Source organism: Aquarana catesbeiana, linkage group LG05 (genome assembly GCF_042186555.1).
Source record: "Aquarana catesbeiana isolate 2022-GZ linkage group LG05, ASM4218655v1, whole genome shotgun sequence".
NCBI classification, from domain to species: Eukaryota; Metazoa; Chordata; class Amphibia; order Anura; family Ranidae; genus Aquarana; species Aquarana catesbeiana.
Window position 1 is genome coordinate 223,217,020 of NC_133328.1, and position 18,875 is coordinate 223,235,894.

Sequence of the window (18,875 nt, forward strand, 5' to 3'; positions counted from 1 at the left end):
CATGTGAAAGGGGCCTTACTTTCACAAAGACCAAATAATATCCACCGATTTGGTTATTTTTACCAAAGATATGTAGCGGTATAAATTTTGGCCAAAATATATGAAGAAATATTACTAATTTGCTAAATTTTATAACAGAAATAAAGAAAAATGCATTTTTTTACAGATTTTTCGGTCTTTTTTCTTTTATAGTGCAAAAAATAAAGAACCTAGCGGTGATTAAATACCACCAAAAAAAAGCTCTATTTCTGTGAAAAAAAGGACAAAAATCTCATATAGATACAGTGTTGCATGACTGAGTAATTGTCATTCAAAATTGTGAGAGCACCAAAAGCTGAAAATTGGTCTGGTTATTAAGGGGTTTACGTGCCCAGTGGTCAAGTGGTTAATAACATTCTGGAGTATATGCAAATTGCCATAGTAAAAACTGAGGCAGCAGACTTGGTGAAAATTAATATTTGTGTTATTCTCAAAACTTTTGGCCACAGCTGTGCAGGTTACATAGTCTGGTTGAAAAAAGACACAAGTCCATCTAATTCTAAGTTTGTTACTCAGAAGTAATAAAGACAAACACACCCAGACAACTGTAGCTTTTCAAGAGGTCAGTAGTGGCAGCCTACAATGTTTCTCTGATGACAGGTGTACTTAAAGTGCACCTGTCGTGCGAGAAGTATGAAAGCTATCTTAAGTGACCTGCTTTTGTAAATCGCTTGTTCCCTGCTGGATCTAGCTCCATATAGGTCACAAACCCCAATTATACATGCTGTAAATGAGTCTTAGAGAAGTGTTTGAATTTCTTATCTTTTTTTAAATGATTTAAGGTTAGTGACTCAGCTTTAAAGCCAGAGCATCAACATGAAAGCTAGAAAACTATTATTCTCAAAAGGAGTGGTCAGTAATTGCAGCCTATATATTTTAATTATGAAAGGTGCACTTTAAAGGAGTTTCTTGCTAATAAGTAGGAGGTGAAATGGAACCTAGTTAAAGTGGTTGTAAAGGCAGAATGTTGTTTATCTGAATGCGTTTTATGTACTAATATAAAACGCCTTCTGTGTGCAGCAGCCCCCCTAATACTTAACTGAGCCCCATCTCGATCCAGCAATGTTGCACGAGAAACTTGGCTGTCCAGGACGCTCCTTCCTAATTGGCTGAGACACAGCAGCAGGGTGCCGTTGGCTCCCGCTGCTGTCAATCAAAGTCAGTGAGTCAATAAGGAGAGAGAGGCCATGGAGCCAAGCCATGGTTCTATGTCTATTGAATGGACATACAGAGGCTTAGCTAGGGTGCCCCCATAGCAAGCTACTTGCTTTGGGGGCACTCGGCAGGAGGGAGGGGCCAGGAGCGCCGGTGAGGGACCTGAGAAGAGGAGGATTTGGGCAGCTCTGTGCAAAACCACTGCACAGAGCAGGTAAGTATAAAGTGTTACATATTTTTTAACAAAAAAAAGAGACTTTTAATATCCCTTTAAATTTTGCTGTGTGACTGTAACATTTGTAAGACCTATGGTAAGCTTTGGGGTACAAATGCTTTATATGTGAGTAATTGCCATTGTATTCTTTTTGTGTAATTTTTTTTTTTTTTTGTTTGTTCTTACTAACAGCTGTAAATTTGGCAAGAGGAACTGGAAACTTTGGATAGGAATAACGAAAAAAAATGGGGACTCCTGGATCTGGAAGGAAACGTACCCAAATGAAAGACAGATTTTCTGCTGAAGATGAAGCCCTTAGTCATATTGCAAGAGAGGTTGGTTATATTTGTGATACTTTTGAAACTCCGTTCTTTTCTTTGTTTTTCAGTATCATTTCATATTATCTTATCTTAAAGCACAACCCCAGCCAACACTTTTCATATAGTAATGGATAGAGTGGGGGAGCACTAAAAGCTCTGTCAATTTTTTTTTTTTTTTTTTTTTTCCCTATTCCTATTGGACAATTTGGATGTAACAGTAAATCTCTCAAACTGCAAAAAATCAAAAACTCATTTTTGGTAGCATGAGAAATGGTTGGGACTTCTGACAGTGCTATTATTGCTCTTTGTGTCTCCCTTTACCCTTGAAGACTAGGGATGGGAAGGCCTGGAAAAAAACCCTGAAAAATTGGAAATTAACAGTTTTTTTCTCCCCCATTTTTTTTTCAAAGCTGTTTTATGTTTTTTTCCCAGGAAAATTGAAAAAAAAGTGTGGAATATGTTTTTTTACAATGATGATATATTTATGACATGGTATTTAAACTATATAACATGAAGACCCTAATGTAAAATCTTAAATTATTGTAAGTTCTCTCAGCTGAAGACAAGCAAATCCTGGAATACAATTCAAGTAACACTTTACTTTTCAATGCAGTTTTCCAGCAAGAGACATTTGCATTTCTGCCACCAGGGGACACTACACGGGAAATGCTCCAGTTTTTTTTTTTTTGTGAGCTTCTTCAGTTGGATGATGGTTGGGATATAGTAGTTTCTGTCCCCTCGTTCTGTGGACAGCTTTTTTTCTCAGTGGTTCTCTCAGATCCCTGGCTGTCCTGCAGTCATGACGGAGTCGAGGGAGATACAGCTGCAGTGTGGGATGGGGCATCACATGGTAAGCAGCACTGTGATCCCCATGTGTGCCCGGGTGCACAGATGCTGACCAATGATCTGCCTGGAAGTGAGAGAGAGATGTGGAGCTACCTTTACTGCCAGGGAGTATTAAAGCCAAGCCAAGCTAGATAGGTGGGATGTGATGAAGCTTTCTGGGGGGAGAAATTAGGTCTGATGGGTGCAGATGTAGGGGATGGGGGGAGTGGTGCAGAGGTCAAAGCCACGAATGGGCGGAAGTGAGATGTTAACAGCCTGTGAGATTCCTGGACCTGCACACTGTGCACAGCACACCCCTAAACCCTGCACTCTGTATGTAGCACGCTCTTCTACCATAATACTGACGCAGCCTATAATGAAATTGAGTTTGACACCCTTGCTTTAAATGATTCCTAATGTTCTCCACCATCACATCATAATGTTTACCTATAGTCTGGTCAGTAAATTGTTTTTTCTTTTCCTCCTCTCAGTAAAGTGGTGAGACCAACATCTAGAGTTTGGAAACATTTCTACAGTGCAATTTCTGCTGAGTGCAAAGCTGCAATTTACAAATATTGTGAGAAAAAATATTCTTTTCCAAATGCTACAAGGATAAAACACATCCTTGCATGCCAGAGGTGCCCTAAACACATAAAACATACTTTATGGAATGAAACGATGAGGATCAGAATGATAGTGCGAGGAACTTTTCCCTTCAGAGTTCTCATTCCAGAAACACCCTTTCTGCTGCTTCTGGATCATCACAAAGTGTTTCTTCACCTGCAGCATCTTCAAGTAAAGAAGTGCTGCAAATCACTGCCTCTCAAAAATACACATGCCCTTTATTTATAGAGAGATGACACCTGAAAATCAGAACATTCATCAAGCTCTTGCAAGAGCAATATATGCCTTTGGCTCAGCATTGTCAATAACTGAAAATGCATATTGGCAGGTAGCTTTTACATTATTTTGACGGAAAGGGGGGTGGTTACTATGGTTGAAATGTTCTTAACATATACTGTACAGTTCTTATTCCGTTTTTGTAATTAAAAAATAAAAATGTAAAAAGCAAGTTTAGTTTAACCACTTGCCGACCCCCGCATTTACATATAGGTCGACACAATGGCACGGACAGGCAAATGGGCGTACAGGTACGTCCCTTTAAATTTACCGCCGTGTCCTCGTGCCCGCCGCGAGCTCCATGAGTGTGATCGTGGGTCCCGCGGACTCTATGTCCGCGGGGACACCCACGATCGTCTCACGGAGAGGAAGGACAGGGAAATGCTTGTTTACATCCGCATTCCCCCGTTCTGCCTAGTGACACTGACACTGATCACAGCTCCCTGTAATCGGGAGCAGTGACCAGTGTCGTGCCACACATAGCCCATCCCCCCACAGTTAGAACACATCCCTAGGACACACTTAACCCCTGCAGCGCCTCCTCCTGGTTAGCCCCTTCACTGCCAGTCACATTTACACAGTAATCAATGCATTTTTTTTTTTTTATCGCACTGATCACTGTATAAATGTGAATGGCCCAAAATAGCACCAAACGTGTCCGATCGCAGTCACAATAAAAATCGCTGATCACCGCCATTAGTAGTAAAAAAAATAAATTAATAAAAATGCTATAAAACGATCCCCTATTTTGTAGACGCTATAACGTTTGCGCAAACGAATCAAACGCTTATTGCGATTTTTTATTTTTTTTTTACCGAAAATATGAAGAAGAATACGTATCGGCCTAAACTGAGGAAAAAAAAATGTTTTTTATATATTTTTTGGGGATATTTATTATAGCAAAAAGTAAAAAATATTGCTTTTTTTTCAAAATTGTAGCTCTTTTTTTGTTTATAGCACAAAAAATAAAAACCGCAGAGGTGATCAGATACCAACAAAAGAAAGCTCTATTTGTGGGGAAAAAAGGACATCAATTTTGTTTGGGAGCCATGTTGCACGACCGCGCAATTGTCAGTTAAAACGGCGCAGTGCCGAATCGCAAAAACTACTCCGGTCTTTGGCCAGCCAAATGGTCCGGGGCTTAAAGTGGATGTAAACCCAATGTCATCCTTTCTAAACTACTGCCATAGGGGTTATCTATAAGGATATACATGTCTCCTGCATGTATCTTTACCTGTCAAATGTCTCCCCTCTGTCTGTTATTAGACCCCAAAAACTGCATATTCTGTGGGTGGGTCTGTTTTCTGGAGCTCGGTGGGTGGAGTCGTGATGTCAGTAGACTCCTCGCCCACCTCTACACTTCCCTTGTCAATATGCATGTTCTCCTGTGTATTTCTAACACTGAACTTCTGCTGAACTTCTGCTATAATCTCTAACATCCAGTGAAAAGACAGGAAAGTAACCACATGACTTCAGCATGCCAAATCATGCTGAGGTGTGGAACAGCCAATCCTTGCAGAGCTGCTAAAGAAAGGAGTGGGAGGGAATTAAAAAAATTAATGCCTGTGTCTTAGGCTAGCGCACGAGATGTAAATCACCTGTCACTCACAGCAAGGGGGAGTATTTGACAAAGTTTTTCCCAGTTTGTCAAGATTTTTCTCACTGAACAATAAGAGGATTGCTCAGAGATGGATTAACTCTGTGTGGCAAGACTGGGCTCAAATGATAGGAAATCTTATACTCTACAGTATGATAAAAAAAAAAATTCGGGTTTACATCCACTTTAAGTGGTTAATAAGCTGTACTTTAATTTCAAGAGTAATACTTTTGTATACACTGCATTTCAAGTTCCCAGTGTAACAAAATGTCTTTCAATTTTTTTTATGAACAGTAAAATTTTTCCAGAAAAAAAAAAAACCCTGGAAAATAGTTTTTTTTCTCTCTCGTGCCTTCAAAAATTCTGGAAATTTTTTACATCTAGACTATATCTCCCAATTTTTTTTTTTTTTTTGATCGCCGCCATACCAGCGCCCTGACTGCCACCTTTTGCCACGCTGGCGCCCTGATCAGCGCCCTTTGCCACGCTGGCGCTCTGATCGCCACTAAACCCCATGCCGGCGTCCTGATCGTTGCCATATCAGTACTAGTGCAAACAAAGAAAGTGTCCCCAATTGTTTCCACTGTCTTGGTTATCCAGGACCTCCAAAGATGACAGTCAGAAAATCAGATGCCTAATTTATGCCCCTAAAGCGCCCTAACTGCTTCCTGTTCAGCAACATACAGGCGATTCTGAAGCCAGTAAACGTATTCCGAGCCACTAAAGAGATGGGATGTGGTGTAATTTGAAGTATGCCCATGTTATGTGTGAGAAATATCTTATTAAATTGACAACTTTTGTCTAAATAAAAAATATTTTCATTTTCTTTACACATTTTCCAAAATCTTGTGGCAAAAAAATTAAGTCAGCATTTTTGGAAATGCACCACAAAGTGGGGTAGTGTATTGTCTGCTGGGCAGATGCATTGGAATGCCCTTCAGAATAAATGGCACCACAGCCCACCAGTGTATGCAATGTGCGTTGTGTGTCGTCTTTGCTGTGATCTTTGAGAATGGATTGCTTCACAGTGCAGCTAAGCAGGTCAAGGAGGGCTTGTGTTTTAAAGCTCTTTTACTGATTGTTATGGATACAGTTAGGTCCATATATATTTGGACACGGGCACAATTTTTTTTTCAGGTATTTACCAAAACTGATTCAAGCTATAGTTCTATAATGGATATGGGCTGAAAGTGCACACTCTCTGGTTTAATTTTAGGGTATGTACTTCCAAATCAGGGGAAGGGTTTAGGAATTACAGCTCTTAAGAATAGCCATCCCCCTTTTTCAAGGGACCAAAAGTAATTGAACAATTGACTCAAAAGCTCTTTCGTGGCCTGGTGTGGGCTACTCCTTCATTATTTCTTCAGTTAGGCAGGTAAAGGGTCTGGAGTTGATTCTAAAGGGCCGTACACACGATCTGACTTTTTGACAACAAGCATGCAAATTAGCTGTTTTGGAGCAACATCCGACCATGTGTACGCTCCATTGGACAAACTTTTTCTGTTTCCATCGGACTTTTGTTGGCTGTGCGAACGGACAAACTTTCCGGCAACAAAAGTCAGATGGAGCAAAGTCCGATCGTGTGTACACAAAGCCGTCTGACTTTTGTACAAACTACAGTACGCAGCCGCGAGAATGTTTCCAGCGCGATCCGATCGGGCTGGTTCTCGGCGACAGTGTACTGTACATCCCGTGCTGGCTGCAATAGGAAAAACACATTTTCCTACTGCGGCAGGCGCGAGGGAATACCAGGCCCTTTGGTCTGGTATGGATTTTTAGGGGAACCCCCTACGCCGAAAAAACGGCGTGGGGGTCCCCCCCAAATCCATACCAGACTCTTATCCGAGCATGCAGCCCGGCCGGTCAGGAAAGGGGTTGGGGACGAGCGAGCCTCCCCCCCCCCCCCCGAGCCGTACCAGGCCGCATGCCCTCAACATGGGGGGGGTGGGTGCTTTGGAGGAGGGGGCGTCCTGCGCCCCCCCCACCCCAAAGCACCTTGTCCCCATGTTGATGAGGACAAGGGCCTCTTCCCGACAACCCTGGCCGTTGGTTGTCTGGGTCTGCGGGTGAGGGGCTTATCAGAATCCGGGAGCCCCCTTTAATAAGGGGGCCCCCAGATCCCGGCCCCCCACCCTATGTGAATGAGTATGGGGTACATCGTACCCCTACCCATTCACCTAGGGAAAAAAAGTTTCAGTAAAGAAACACAGTACACAGGTTTTTAAAGTAATTTTATTAAGCAGCTCTGGGGTCTTCTTCCGACTTCGGGGGTCTTCTTCCGACTTCGGGGGTCTCCCTGGCGTTTTCTCCTGGTGTCCGGATCTTCTGCCGGCTCCACCGCTATCTTCTCCCGCTTTTTTGCTAGCGGTGGCCCGGACCTCTGGATCATCTTCTTCCCTCTTCTCTTCTTCCGATGTTGACACGACGCTCTGTCCAGCTGGAATGGTCTCTGAGCGCTCCGCAATGGACTTATATAGGCGGTGACCCCACCCCCCTATGAGGTCAGAGTCCCAGGGCATGCTGGGACTGTGATCTCATAAGGGGGCGTGGTCATGTCATCATATGACCACACCCCCGAATGACCTCCCAGTCCCAGCATGCCCCGGGACTGTGATGTCACAGGGGGGCGGGGTCACCGCCTATATAAGTCATAGCAGAGCGCACAGACAGCGTTACAGCCGGAGAGAGCGTCGTGTCAACATCTCTGGAAGAGAAGAGGGAAGACGACGATCCAGATGTCTGGGCTCCTCCGCTGGCAAAAGAGCTGAAGATAGCGGAGGAGCCCGGCAGAAGGAAGAAGGCACCGGAGAAGAACCAGAGAGCGCGGAGACGACACCGGAGAGAGGGAGAAGATGCCGGAAAGACCCCCGAAGTCAGAAGAAGACCCCCGAAGTCGGAAGAAGGGGTAGGGGTATGCTGTACCCCATACTCATTCACATAGGGTGGGGGGCCGGGATCTGGGGCCCCCTTATTAAAGGGGGCTCCCGGATTCTGATAGGCCCCTCGCCCGCAGACCCCGACAACCAACAGCCAGGATTGTCGGAAAGAGGCCCTTGTCCTCATTAACATGGGGACAAGGTGCTTTGGGGGTGGGGAGGCTGCAGGGCACCCCCCCTCCCCCAAAGCACCCACCCCCCATGTTGAGGGCATGCGGCCCTGGTACGGCTCAGGAGGGGGGGAGCGCTCTCTTGTCCCCACCCCTTTTCCTGACCGGCCGGGCTGCGTGCTTGAATAAGGGTCTGGTATGGATTTGGGAGGACCCCTACGCCGTTTTTTTCGGCGTAGGGGGTTCCCCTTAATATCCATACCAGACCTAAGGGCCTGGTATGCCCCTGGAGGGGAACCCATGCCGGTTTTTTATTTAAAATTTGGCGTGGAGTTCCCCCTCAAGATTCATACCAAACACAGAGCCTGGCATTGGCGGGGATCCAAGTCGGATCCCCGCACCAGTGTGAACCCGGCTCGCAAGGTGTCAATCTCGCCAATAAAAGTGGTGAGATTGACACAATATCAGACAACAATACAGAAGTTGACCAAAGGGTGGTGGTAAAGAGCTGAAAAACCACGTGATATGGTGAAAGTTGGCTGGAAAAGTCCTGTCGTCTGTATGCAAGACAAACTTTTGGGCAACGCCCTTTGTACAAAAATCCAAGGGAAAGTTTGTACAAAGTCCTATTTGTGTGTATGGGGCTTAAGTGTGGTATTTGCATTTGTAATCTTTTGCTGTGAACCTACATCATGCGTTCAAAGGAGCTGTCCATGCAAGTGAAATAGGCCATTGTAAACTAAACAAATCCATCAGAGAGATAGCAGCATTAAGAGTGGCCAAATCAATAGTTTGGTACATTCTGGGGTAGGAAGAACGCATTGGTGAACTCAGCAATATAAAAAGGCTTGGACGTCCACGGAAGACAACAGTGGTGGATGATCGCAGGATCCTCTATGGTAAAGAAAATCCCATTCACAACATCCAGACAAGTGAAGGACACCCTCCAGGAGGTGAGCATATCATTGTCAAAGTCTACAATCAAGAGAAGACTTCAGAAGAGCAAATACAGAGGGTTCACCACAAGGTGCAAACCATTCATAAGCCTGAAGAAGGGAAAAGCCAGATTAGACTTTTCCAAAAAACATCTAAAAAAAAAGACCAGTTCTGGAAAAGCGTTCTTTGAATGGATAAAATTAAGATTAATCTGTACCAGAATGATGAAAAGAAAAAAGTGTGGAGAAGGCTTGAAACAGCTCATGACCCGAAGCATACAACCTCATCTGTAAAACATGGTGGAGGCAGTGGCATGCATGGCTTCAATTGGCACTGGGTCATTGGTGTTTAATAATGATGTGACAGAAAACAGAAGCAGCCAGATGAATTCTGCAGTGTTTAGAAATATACTGTTGGCCCAGATTCAGCCAAACGCAGCAAAGTTAGTTGGACGCCGCTTCACAGTACAGATGGACAATGATCCAAAATACACTGCAAAAGCAACCCAGGAGCTTTTGAAGGAAAAGTGCAATATTCTGCAATGGCCAAGTCAAACACCTGAACTCAACCCAATTGAACATGCATTTTACTTGCTGAAGGCAAAACTAATGGCAGAAACACCCACAAACAAAGAACAACTGAAGACAGCTGCAGTTAGAGCCTGGCAAAGCATCAGAAAGGAGGAAACCCAATTAGTGGTAGTGTCCATGGGTTCCAGACTTTAGGCAGTCATTGCCAGTAAAGGATTCTCAACACGATAATAAAAATTAACATTTTATTTATGATTATATTCATTTGTCCAATTACATTTAAGCCCCTGAAAATGGGGGGACTGTGTATAAAAATGGTTGCTGTTCCTAACAACATTTTTACTTTATATTTATGTTCGACCCCTTGAATTAAAGCTGAAAGTCTGCACTTAAAATTCTTTTACATTGTTTTGTTTTGAATTTATTCTGGTGGCATACAGAATTAAAAGTATGAAAATTGTGCCTGTGTTCAAATATTTATGGACCTAACTGTATGTAAGTATTAATGTCCTCAGTCTGTGCACAGGTGCACTTTAACCGCTTCATAAAATTAATATGTAATAATACATAAACAACCTATAAAAATATATTAAATACACCTTTGTTAATAATAATATATTTTGTTTTAGGGTGTTTAGTATTTTTATTTTTTTTTTATTTTTTAGGGTTAGGGGTTAAATATTTATTACATACTATTCATTTATTGTATTTTATTATTTATGATTATGTTTAGTTATTAGTGTATTTATTTTACAATGTATTAGTAGTAGTGTTAACACCCTAACCAAAAATTAATAACCCTAACCTAACTTTAAAGTATTTGTAACCCTAAAAAAAAGTAATCATTTTCCCTTAAAACAGGTTAAACAGCACAGTGCTTGTCATGTCTAACCTGTCCTTCTGGAAGCTGTAAAAAACCTGGCTGATTTTGCCAGTTTCTGCCCTCCCCTCTGTAAACTGACCACAGTTTATCATGGCTGCTGAGCCCTGACACTGTGGTCAGTTTACGTGCCCTTTGTCATCCCGCTGTGTCTCCTGTGCTCTCCCCCTTCCTTTGCCTGCCTGTTCAGCTTGGGAGTCTGTGTCTCTGTCTCCACCCCTTCCTGCGCTTCCGCTAATAAGATACTAAAATGTTAAAAAAAAAAACTGCCAGCCCCTCTCTCTTAAGCTTCCATCCTGCGCTTTGTCATTGTTTATTATAAACAAAGCCTCTAAATACTTTCTTGTGAAATATCTTCAGGGTGGTCGCGTGACTCCTGGCCACTCTGATACTCTGATCCAGGGCTACAGCGGGAGGAGACGAGCCACCAGCTCGGCGGTCACGTGACTCCCGGCTGACATCAGAGGGAGAGCTTGGCTCATCCTGCTGTAGCTCTGGATCGGAGTATCATAGCTGCTGGGAGTCACGTGACCGGCCTGAAGATACTTCACTAAAAGGTATTTGGAGGCTTTATTTCTAATAAACAATGTCACAGTGCAGGATGGAAGCTTATAAGGGAGGGGCTGGCAAAAAATGAATAATATTAATATAAAAAATAAAACCTGATGGAAAAGCTAAAAAAAAGCTGAAAAACCTAGCAACAAATGCTGCAACACATAGTTTTCTCTATTGGCTAATAAAAAAACACTGAAGCAAGAAACAATGTATAAAAACGTGCAAATTGCACATAAAAACGCTGGAAAAATGCTCAGACGCTACTCTCAGGTTTGAGTGCAGTAGACATTGAAACAGTAAAGGTAAGTATCTAGTGGCTAAAACTGGCTTACATGGGGGGAGTTTTGGGGTTACATTTTATTCCTCTGACTTCTTATTTAAGCTGTGTATAAATGTTACTTTTTGCAGTAACAGGGCAGCTTTCCATACAGTGCAACAGGAAATCTCACATGCAATGTACAGCAGTCAATAATGCAATGTATTTTGATGATGAAAATGTTCATGCATGTAAGAAAATATTCTGCTTTTGAAAAATCTAAGCATTTTTTTAAAAATCACACATTGTATCTCAAGACGATGACAAATCTATGTATTGATAGTGCAGTTATAGCATTGTTTTGTTAAAGCATTACATGAATCAGAAGGGGTTTTCTTTCACAACAGAACTTCGTTTAAGAAACAAGGCAGATAAATTTACCCTGGAATAGCAGATGGCTTTACTATCAGTAGACAGTTGGGCCTGTCTCATCACTATATTGTGAACTAGGAAGTTGTTCTATAGATAGAATTATGTGCCTGCTGATCAGCTGTTGATATCTGTTTGAACACCACAAAGAGCTGTGCATGTCTAACAGGTGCAGTTTGCAGATGTCTAACAGGGCTGCAATTTAAACAATGTGTACAAAGTTTAGAACATGTTAGGCAAAATATGCAAAACTCCAACAAAACAGCTAAATGCACAAGGTGTGTATTTGTTGTTTTCCTGCCAATTTCGTATTTTGTAAAGCCAATATTTTAAACTGGTCACCTCTACATCTCTTGCACATTTCCTGCTCCTGTATCCCTTCTGCGGCTACAGCCTGATAACTGGGCAATTTCTAGGCAACGTTACTTCTGTCCAGTTAGCGGGGATGTGATCCAGGACACAGTAACCAGTAATAGCTTGGTCATTCTGCCTGTATAGTATGGAATAGATGTAAAAATAAGTTTGCCAAAGTCAAAACAAGGTGGTATAGAACACCGGAAATGCTACATAAATTCATCCCGACGGTCTCTGACCAGTGTTGGAGATGTGAACAGGGTCTTGGCACGTTCCTCCACATCTGGTGGACGTGCCCACTGATTCAGCCGTATTGGCGCAAAGTCCACGAAATCGCAACGGAGATATCCTCACTCCTGTTGGTATTTTCACCAGCGCAGTACCTCCTTCATATCTCCAAAATCTCCCGTAAAAAGTACTATAGGTAAATAGCTATGCACATAATTAATGCTGCTAGGCTGTGTCTTCCAGTGAATTGGAGATCCAAGTCGCCCCCCTCCACAAAGGAATGGGCGACACGGATCAATCGGATAGCAGCAATGGAGAAGTTGATTTGCACAGGACACAATAACACACTATTCGAGAGTATGGGCACCATGGCTCGAATACCGAAATTCACAGAGATATCAGGACTTGTGCCGGGATAATCCTTAAAACCCATTTCACAATATCTAGAGTACACTGAGGAGGGTAGCGGGTGGAAATCCCACTCCCTCCTCACATGCCTCACTTACAGTGCTACCCCTGCCCCCCCCCCCCCTTCCCTCTCCACTTTCTTATCCCCCTGTTTTTTGTTCCCTCTCCTTTCCTCTCTTCTCTCCCCTTTTCTTCCTCTCCTTTATTTTTATTTCTTTTGTGCTTTACTAAAAGGCTGAGGAGTTGAAGGCTGACATAATAGTCGGACACATATCCTATTCCCTGCCTGTCTTATAATATTTATAGACATATTATTGGTTACTTCTATAAGGATTTTTTCACTCCAATGTAAACCAAGCCAACTTGAAGTGCACTCCTCACTGCTACAGGGGTCTTAATGTAGCTGATTCAACAATTAATCTAGAGGCAACACCTGCCGACACATGCTTTCCCAAGTTTGAATTCTGTGCATCTTCTATTTGGGAATATTATCTATCTGTAGCATGATTATGTGTTATATGATACTATTTGTATTGTCTATGAAAATTCATAATATAATTTTTTTGTGGAAAAAAAAAATAAGTTTGCCAGAACAAAATTTTAAAGCTCAAATGGTAAACGTGTATTTTAATGGTTTATTCAGCTGTTTGCCTGGACCCTTTTAAAGTTATAAATACTAAGTACTGTATTCTCTAATCAAGGGTATGACAAATAAAATCAATAAATATAATAATTACAACTATTTTAAAGCTAAAGTTTTTAGTGCCAAATTATTTTTAAATGGCACCGGAAACACCACTAAACAACGGTGAAGTGTCCCCCATGTGCTGATGGCTGCTGTTCACAGTAGAAATCCTCAGTCATCTGTCCCCGGATTTCCCTGTATTGGCGATCTTCTGATGCTGGGTTAATATCTCCGGCTGTGCTTGTGACATAATCATCAAGATTGCCAACTTTGCTCGCTCTTTCCATCCCTATGCTCCAGTCATAGCACCTGTATGTCAGGTTCTCACCTCGCAAAGCATTCTGTGATTGGAGGACGGTGTGGATGAATGGAATGTCTGTCTCTTCCAATCGCTGAATGCTTTGCATTATGGGTACGTATATTACTGGTGCTGTGAAAAGCGGGAGCATAGTCAGCACCTTTTTGATTAGTGCCTTTCCCAGGCACAGCTACTATTCACCCCTGCAGCACCAGAAGATCACCCCTGTGGGAATATCCAGGGGCAGAGGACTGAGCATTTCTACCATAAAGTGCAGCCACTAGTATATGGAGCACTCTTAATTGCTGGAAAGTAGCATTACTGGGGAGAAAATACTTACCTTCAGCATTCATGTGCATAAGAAGAATATATATAAGAACGTCTCCTGACTCCCTGCTGATTAAATAAATAGCTATAATACACAGATTACAAGCCACTGATTTTAACCATTCATTCAAATGCTTTCCCTGCATTAAGTTAAATGTTTGGGTAGTAATATTGCCCCCTCACCCCACCCCCTTTATGGTTTCCTAAGCCCTCACTCAATCCAGTGCTGTGCCTGTCTGTAGCAGTTCTTCCTTCTCTCACAGGTTTGCTGAGGCAGCAGGATCCATTTGCTCATGCTGCTGTCAGTCAAATCCTGTGACGGAGAGGTGTGGGGCTGAGTCACACTGTCTGTGTCTATGGATGCAGGCAGAGTGGCTCGAGATTGAACCCACAGGTGGTACCACAATAGGAAGCGAAAACTTTGAAGAAGCCTGGAGTGTCGGTGAGGAACCTGAGAAGAGGAGGATAAGGGACACTCTGTGCAATTCTATGGCACAGAGCAGGTTAGTATAACATAACATGTTTATTATTTAAAAAAAAAAACATCACAATCACTTTAATGTGGTGGCTGCATTCATTTTCTTTTTAATGCATTTTTCCCTTTATTTCCACCTGGTGATTGGCCAATGACCTATTCCTGTCTGAGTCCCTCCACTTACTAGAGGAGCAGCAGAACTACTCCTGGACAGCAGCATTGTCAATCTGCGAAGCCGGGAGCGATAGATGGACTTGACTAACAAATTAACGATGAATTCCAGCTAACACTGTATAAGCAGTTACAGTAACCGTTTTTTTCTTTTGGGAATAAGATTTTACATGAATCAAAGCTGATCATTGTAAGCAACCCCGTAAGTGTTAAATGGTTTTTCTCAACCCCTAACTGGCAACTAGCACCTGGCACCTGACTAATTTACTTCCTGGCTGGATCAACAAATGAAAGAAGGCTAAAAGGATAATACAGCTACCTCATGTATGAATTGGTAAGCTGCATTATAATAACTTTTTATTTTTGGGATTAATGACTCTAATTCTTCTCTACTCTATCCAAAATAAAAAAAAAAAAAGGTTTTTGCCTATAAATACACACTAAGCTCCCTGTAATGTGTTTGGATTTATTGCAGGGTTTTGCGCAAGAATACTATGCGCTGAAGAGACCTGCCTTGGCAAGAATTTGTTATTGCAAAACATATGGGTTGTGAACAATAAAGATGAATGTTGTAATCACAGTTCATAAACGTGGAGTTTTTTTTTTTAATCTTTACATTTGTTAGGCAGTTTGTGGTGAATTTTTTTTAAACACACTTAAATTGCTCTTATTTCATTAGATCTATGATGGGGTTTGCTTTATAATTACAACTCTTATAATGTTTAAAATCAAAATCATTTTATACAGAGTTTAATTATAAAATCATACTAAGTGGGTGCATAAAATGGACTAAGAATGCTACACTACTTTTACTGAGCTCCATAGACCTATACAGCAATTCCAAATGGAATTGTATATTTAAAGTGATTGTAAAGGGTTTTCCTTTTTTTTTTTTCCCTCAGAGAGCCCCTTTCTATGGGGGCACACATGCGGGTTCGCTCAGGAGTCCCGCTGCTGCGTCCGTTGAGACAGACAGCAGGACTCGGCCCAGGCCCCCGCTCTTCCATCACTGGATTTGACAGCAGCGGGAGCCAGTAACTGCTGCTGCTATCTATGCTATGAGGCTGGAGGCAGTGGCTGCAGCTGCTGGGCTTGTGCTGGTTGCTGGAACGGACGGGTTCAGGTAAGAAAAAGGGCGGGGGGCTCTGGGGGCAGCTGCAGCACAGAAGGTTTTTCACCTTAATGCATTATGGTGAAAAGCCTTGAGACTTTTTACACAACCCCTTTTAATAATACTTTATTACAATCAAAGTATCTTTTTTATGCCTAGTGGTTGCTATATACACTTTAAAATGAGGATTTCAGCATTCGTGTTCAGGCATATAAACCTTATTTCTCAAACTGACTTTAGTAATGTGTTTTTTCACTTGTGTCAATCTTCAGGAGTTTGTTTCCTGGGCTGGTTAAGGAAGCAGAGCAGTTCCATAGAGGAGAGGAATTCTTTGGTTTTAAAAACATGTGAAATGCTTGTATCGCACATTTATAGGAATTCCCATTGAAGTCTAAGGGATCAAAAACTCTTCAATATCCTCAAAAATAAGCTCATTTGCTTTTCTGAGCAAATATCAACATAGTGTGAACAGGCACTTTTATAAAGCTTTGGGATTCTGCAAGTGCTTGAAGCACCTGGAAAAATTTAGGCTTAGGGCTCTTTCACACAGGCGGACCGATCGGGTCCGTCTATTTTTTAGGCGCCCCTGATCAGACCATCCATTGCCCTCTGTGGAGCTATGAATATAAACGGACGTTTGTCCGTTTACACCCACTGTCATCAGACCCTATCTGCTAAAACAGACGGGGGATCCGTTCCTCATCTGTCTGGCAGATCAGATGGAGGAGTGGCAGTTGGGTGGTAACGGGCAGGCGGTCTGTTTCCATCCTACCATCCATAGAGGAAAAAGAGCTGTGTTCGTGTCCGCTCTGCATAAGTGGAGCAGATAGGGGCCTGTCATCCGTCTGTTTAGCTGGGATCAGCGGATAGATCCCCAGCTGAACTGGCGGAACCTCTGGCAGAGTCCACCTGTGTGAGAGTCCTTAATCTCATCCTAGGCTCAGTTTGAGCCCCAGTGTACAGCATGGGTTTAGCTCAACAAGCAAACAGGTGTAGATTTGAAAACCAATTCCGGTACTGACGAGGAACATTCGCTTCAGAATTGGGGTAAATTTTGGCCTTTTTAGACGACTGTTGACATCAGTCCTGCTTTCCTCTCTATACAAGTAAGTGGGAATGCAAAAGCAGTTTGAAGCAGATTAGACCACGTTCACATCTGAGCTATTTGCAATCGCACAAAAAAATCGCAGGACAGCACACATCTCCCATTTGTGTGCCATTCATTTCACAAGACAAAACATGTAAAAATTGTGGCAAAATAAACAAAAAAGACGTGCATAGGGCAGCCCATTCAAATGAACAGTCTGCTATATGCGCGACACAAGGAAATGCATGTAATTCGGGCAAAAAAAAAATTGTGAGCTGAAATGCATGTTGCTGCTACCTGAAATGTGAGTCCTTTCACACTGAGCCATGCTGGGTGTTAGCGGTAAAGCGCCTCTAGTTTTAGCTGCGCTTTACCATGGTTTTAGCGGCACTTTTTGGCCGCTAGCGGGGAGCTTTTAACCCCCGCTAGTGGCCGAAGAAAGGGTTAAATTTGGCGCTTCGACAGCGCTGCCCATTAATTTCAATGGGCAGGGGCGGTGGAGGAGCGGTGTATACACCGCTCCTCCACCACCCCAAAGACGCTGCTTGCAGGACTTTTTCTAACATCCTGCAAGAGCACCGCTCCAGTGTGAAACCACTCTGGCTCTCACACTGGGGCTGAAGGGGAGGCATTTTTCAGGTGCTATTTTTAGCCCAAAAGCGGGGTCTTAATGTAGGAGGTCAACTACAGGTCAAATGCACCTGTTGGTCAAGGTTGAATAATCTCAAAGCGCCAGGGGATAAGTTAGTCTGTTTGCATCCCCTGGTAAATGTTATTCACTGGTGTCCATACCCCCACCCCCTTTGTGGATGTGCCTTCTTATACTGCAGATAGATATAGTGGTGTCTGTCCATGTGGCACTGCAAGAAGTCAGAGTTAAGACCTGTTTGATCTGTCTGCTTGTTTTACACCCAAAGACCCAATACAAGTGGGAATCGTTGCGTGCACCACAGCACACACCTCTCTAATTGCTTGACTTACAGTTTGGTAAGTGTGTGTTTTGGATTTTGGAAATCAGTCATTCTTTTTTGTAAAATCTTTATTTAGGAACAAGTTCTGCCGGCTCTAGCAGCGCCAAGTCTAGACTAGAGGGTAGATGTTCAGCCTCTCTAATATCATTTACCTTGTTAATCCATTCCTCCCTTGTGGGAATTCTGGACTGCTTCCAGTAAATTGGGAGTAAACGTCTGGCCGCATTTAAAAGATGTGGCAGTACGCTCTTCTTGTATCTACTAATTGGAATCTGAGGGGCATGCAGAAGGAAGTGGGCCAGGGACAAAGGGACATCTAGGTCTAGGATCTCTTTTATTTGGGATTTAATGTCCTCCCAATAGGGCTTGATCCGGGGGCATTCCCACCATATGTGTAGAAGTGTGCCTCTGTGGCCACATTCTCGCCAGTATAGGTCTGATACGAGGGTTAAATATGCGCCAAATCAGCTGGCACCCTGTACCAGCGCAATAGAATTTTTTATAATTAGTTTCTTGGGTTTTAGACTCCATAGAGCTGGAGTGGGTGAGCTGGTAGAGGTGTGTCAAGTTTTAGGTTTCTCTCCCATGCCCTTACGTGTGCAGGTTTAATATCCTGGGTGGCGGAACCTAATAGGCGGTGCATTTCCAAGATCATGTGGGGAATCTGTTCATCCTCCACAAAAAGGCGTTCAAAGGGTGTGAGAGAGGAGATGTCTTATAGAATGTCATGGACCTTAAAAAAGTGATGGAGCTGTCTGTACCTCCAAAAATTCATCTGGGAGCCGCTATGTCTGGCCTGCAAGGACTCGAAACTCAATAGTTTACCATTTCTTATGAGCTTTCCACAACTGGCGTTGCCATCATCCACCCAAGGGCCAAAAAACGCCATTTGCTCGCCTGGAGGGAACCACAGAAACCCACCCAACGGAGCCAGTGGGGACACAGGAGGGGATAGGTTTAGGGTTGGGTTTATTCGGTCCCAAATTGAAAGAGCATGTGCCGTCAGCGGGGAGGTTGTATCTAACAGCCCCCTGTTCTCCCGGGACAGCCAAGGTGCGTAGGCCAAGTTCCTCCCTGC

The 18,875-nt window shown here is 43.0% G+C and overlaps 1 protein-coding gene across 9 annotated transcripts in view; it reads left to right on the forward strand.

The window, feature by feature from the left end:
* LRRFIP2 (LRR binding FLII interacting protein 2) overlaps window positions 1-18,875 on the forward strand; it is a 190,914-nt gene that overhangs the window by 49,675 nt on the left and 122,364 nt on the right. For all 9 annotated transcript variants that reach the window (XM_073630580.1, XM_073630583.1, XM_073630582.1 and 6 more), the window contains exon 2: window positions 1,601-1,743. In XM_073630580.1, the coding sequence (XP_073486681.1) occupies window positions 1,654-1,743 (90 nt within the window). In that variant the 5' untranslated portion in view covers window positions 1,601-1,653. The remainder of the gene's footprint in view (window positions 1-1,600; window positions 1,744-18,875) is intronic.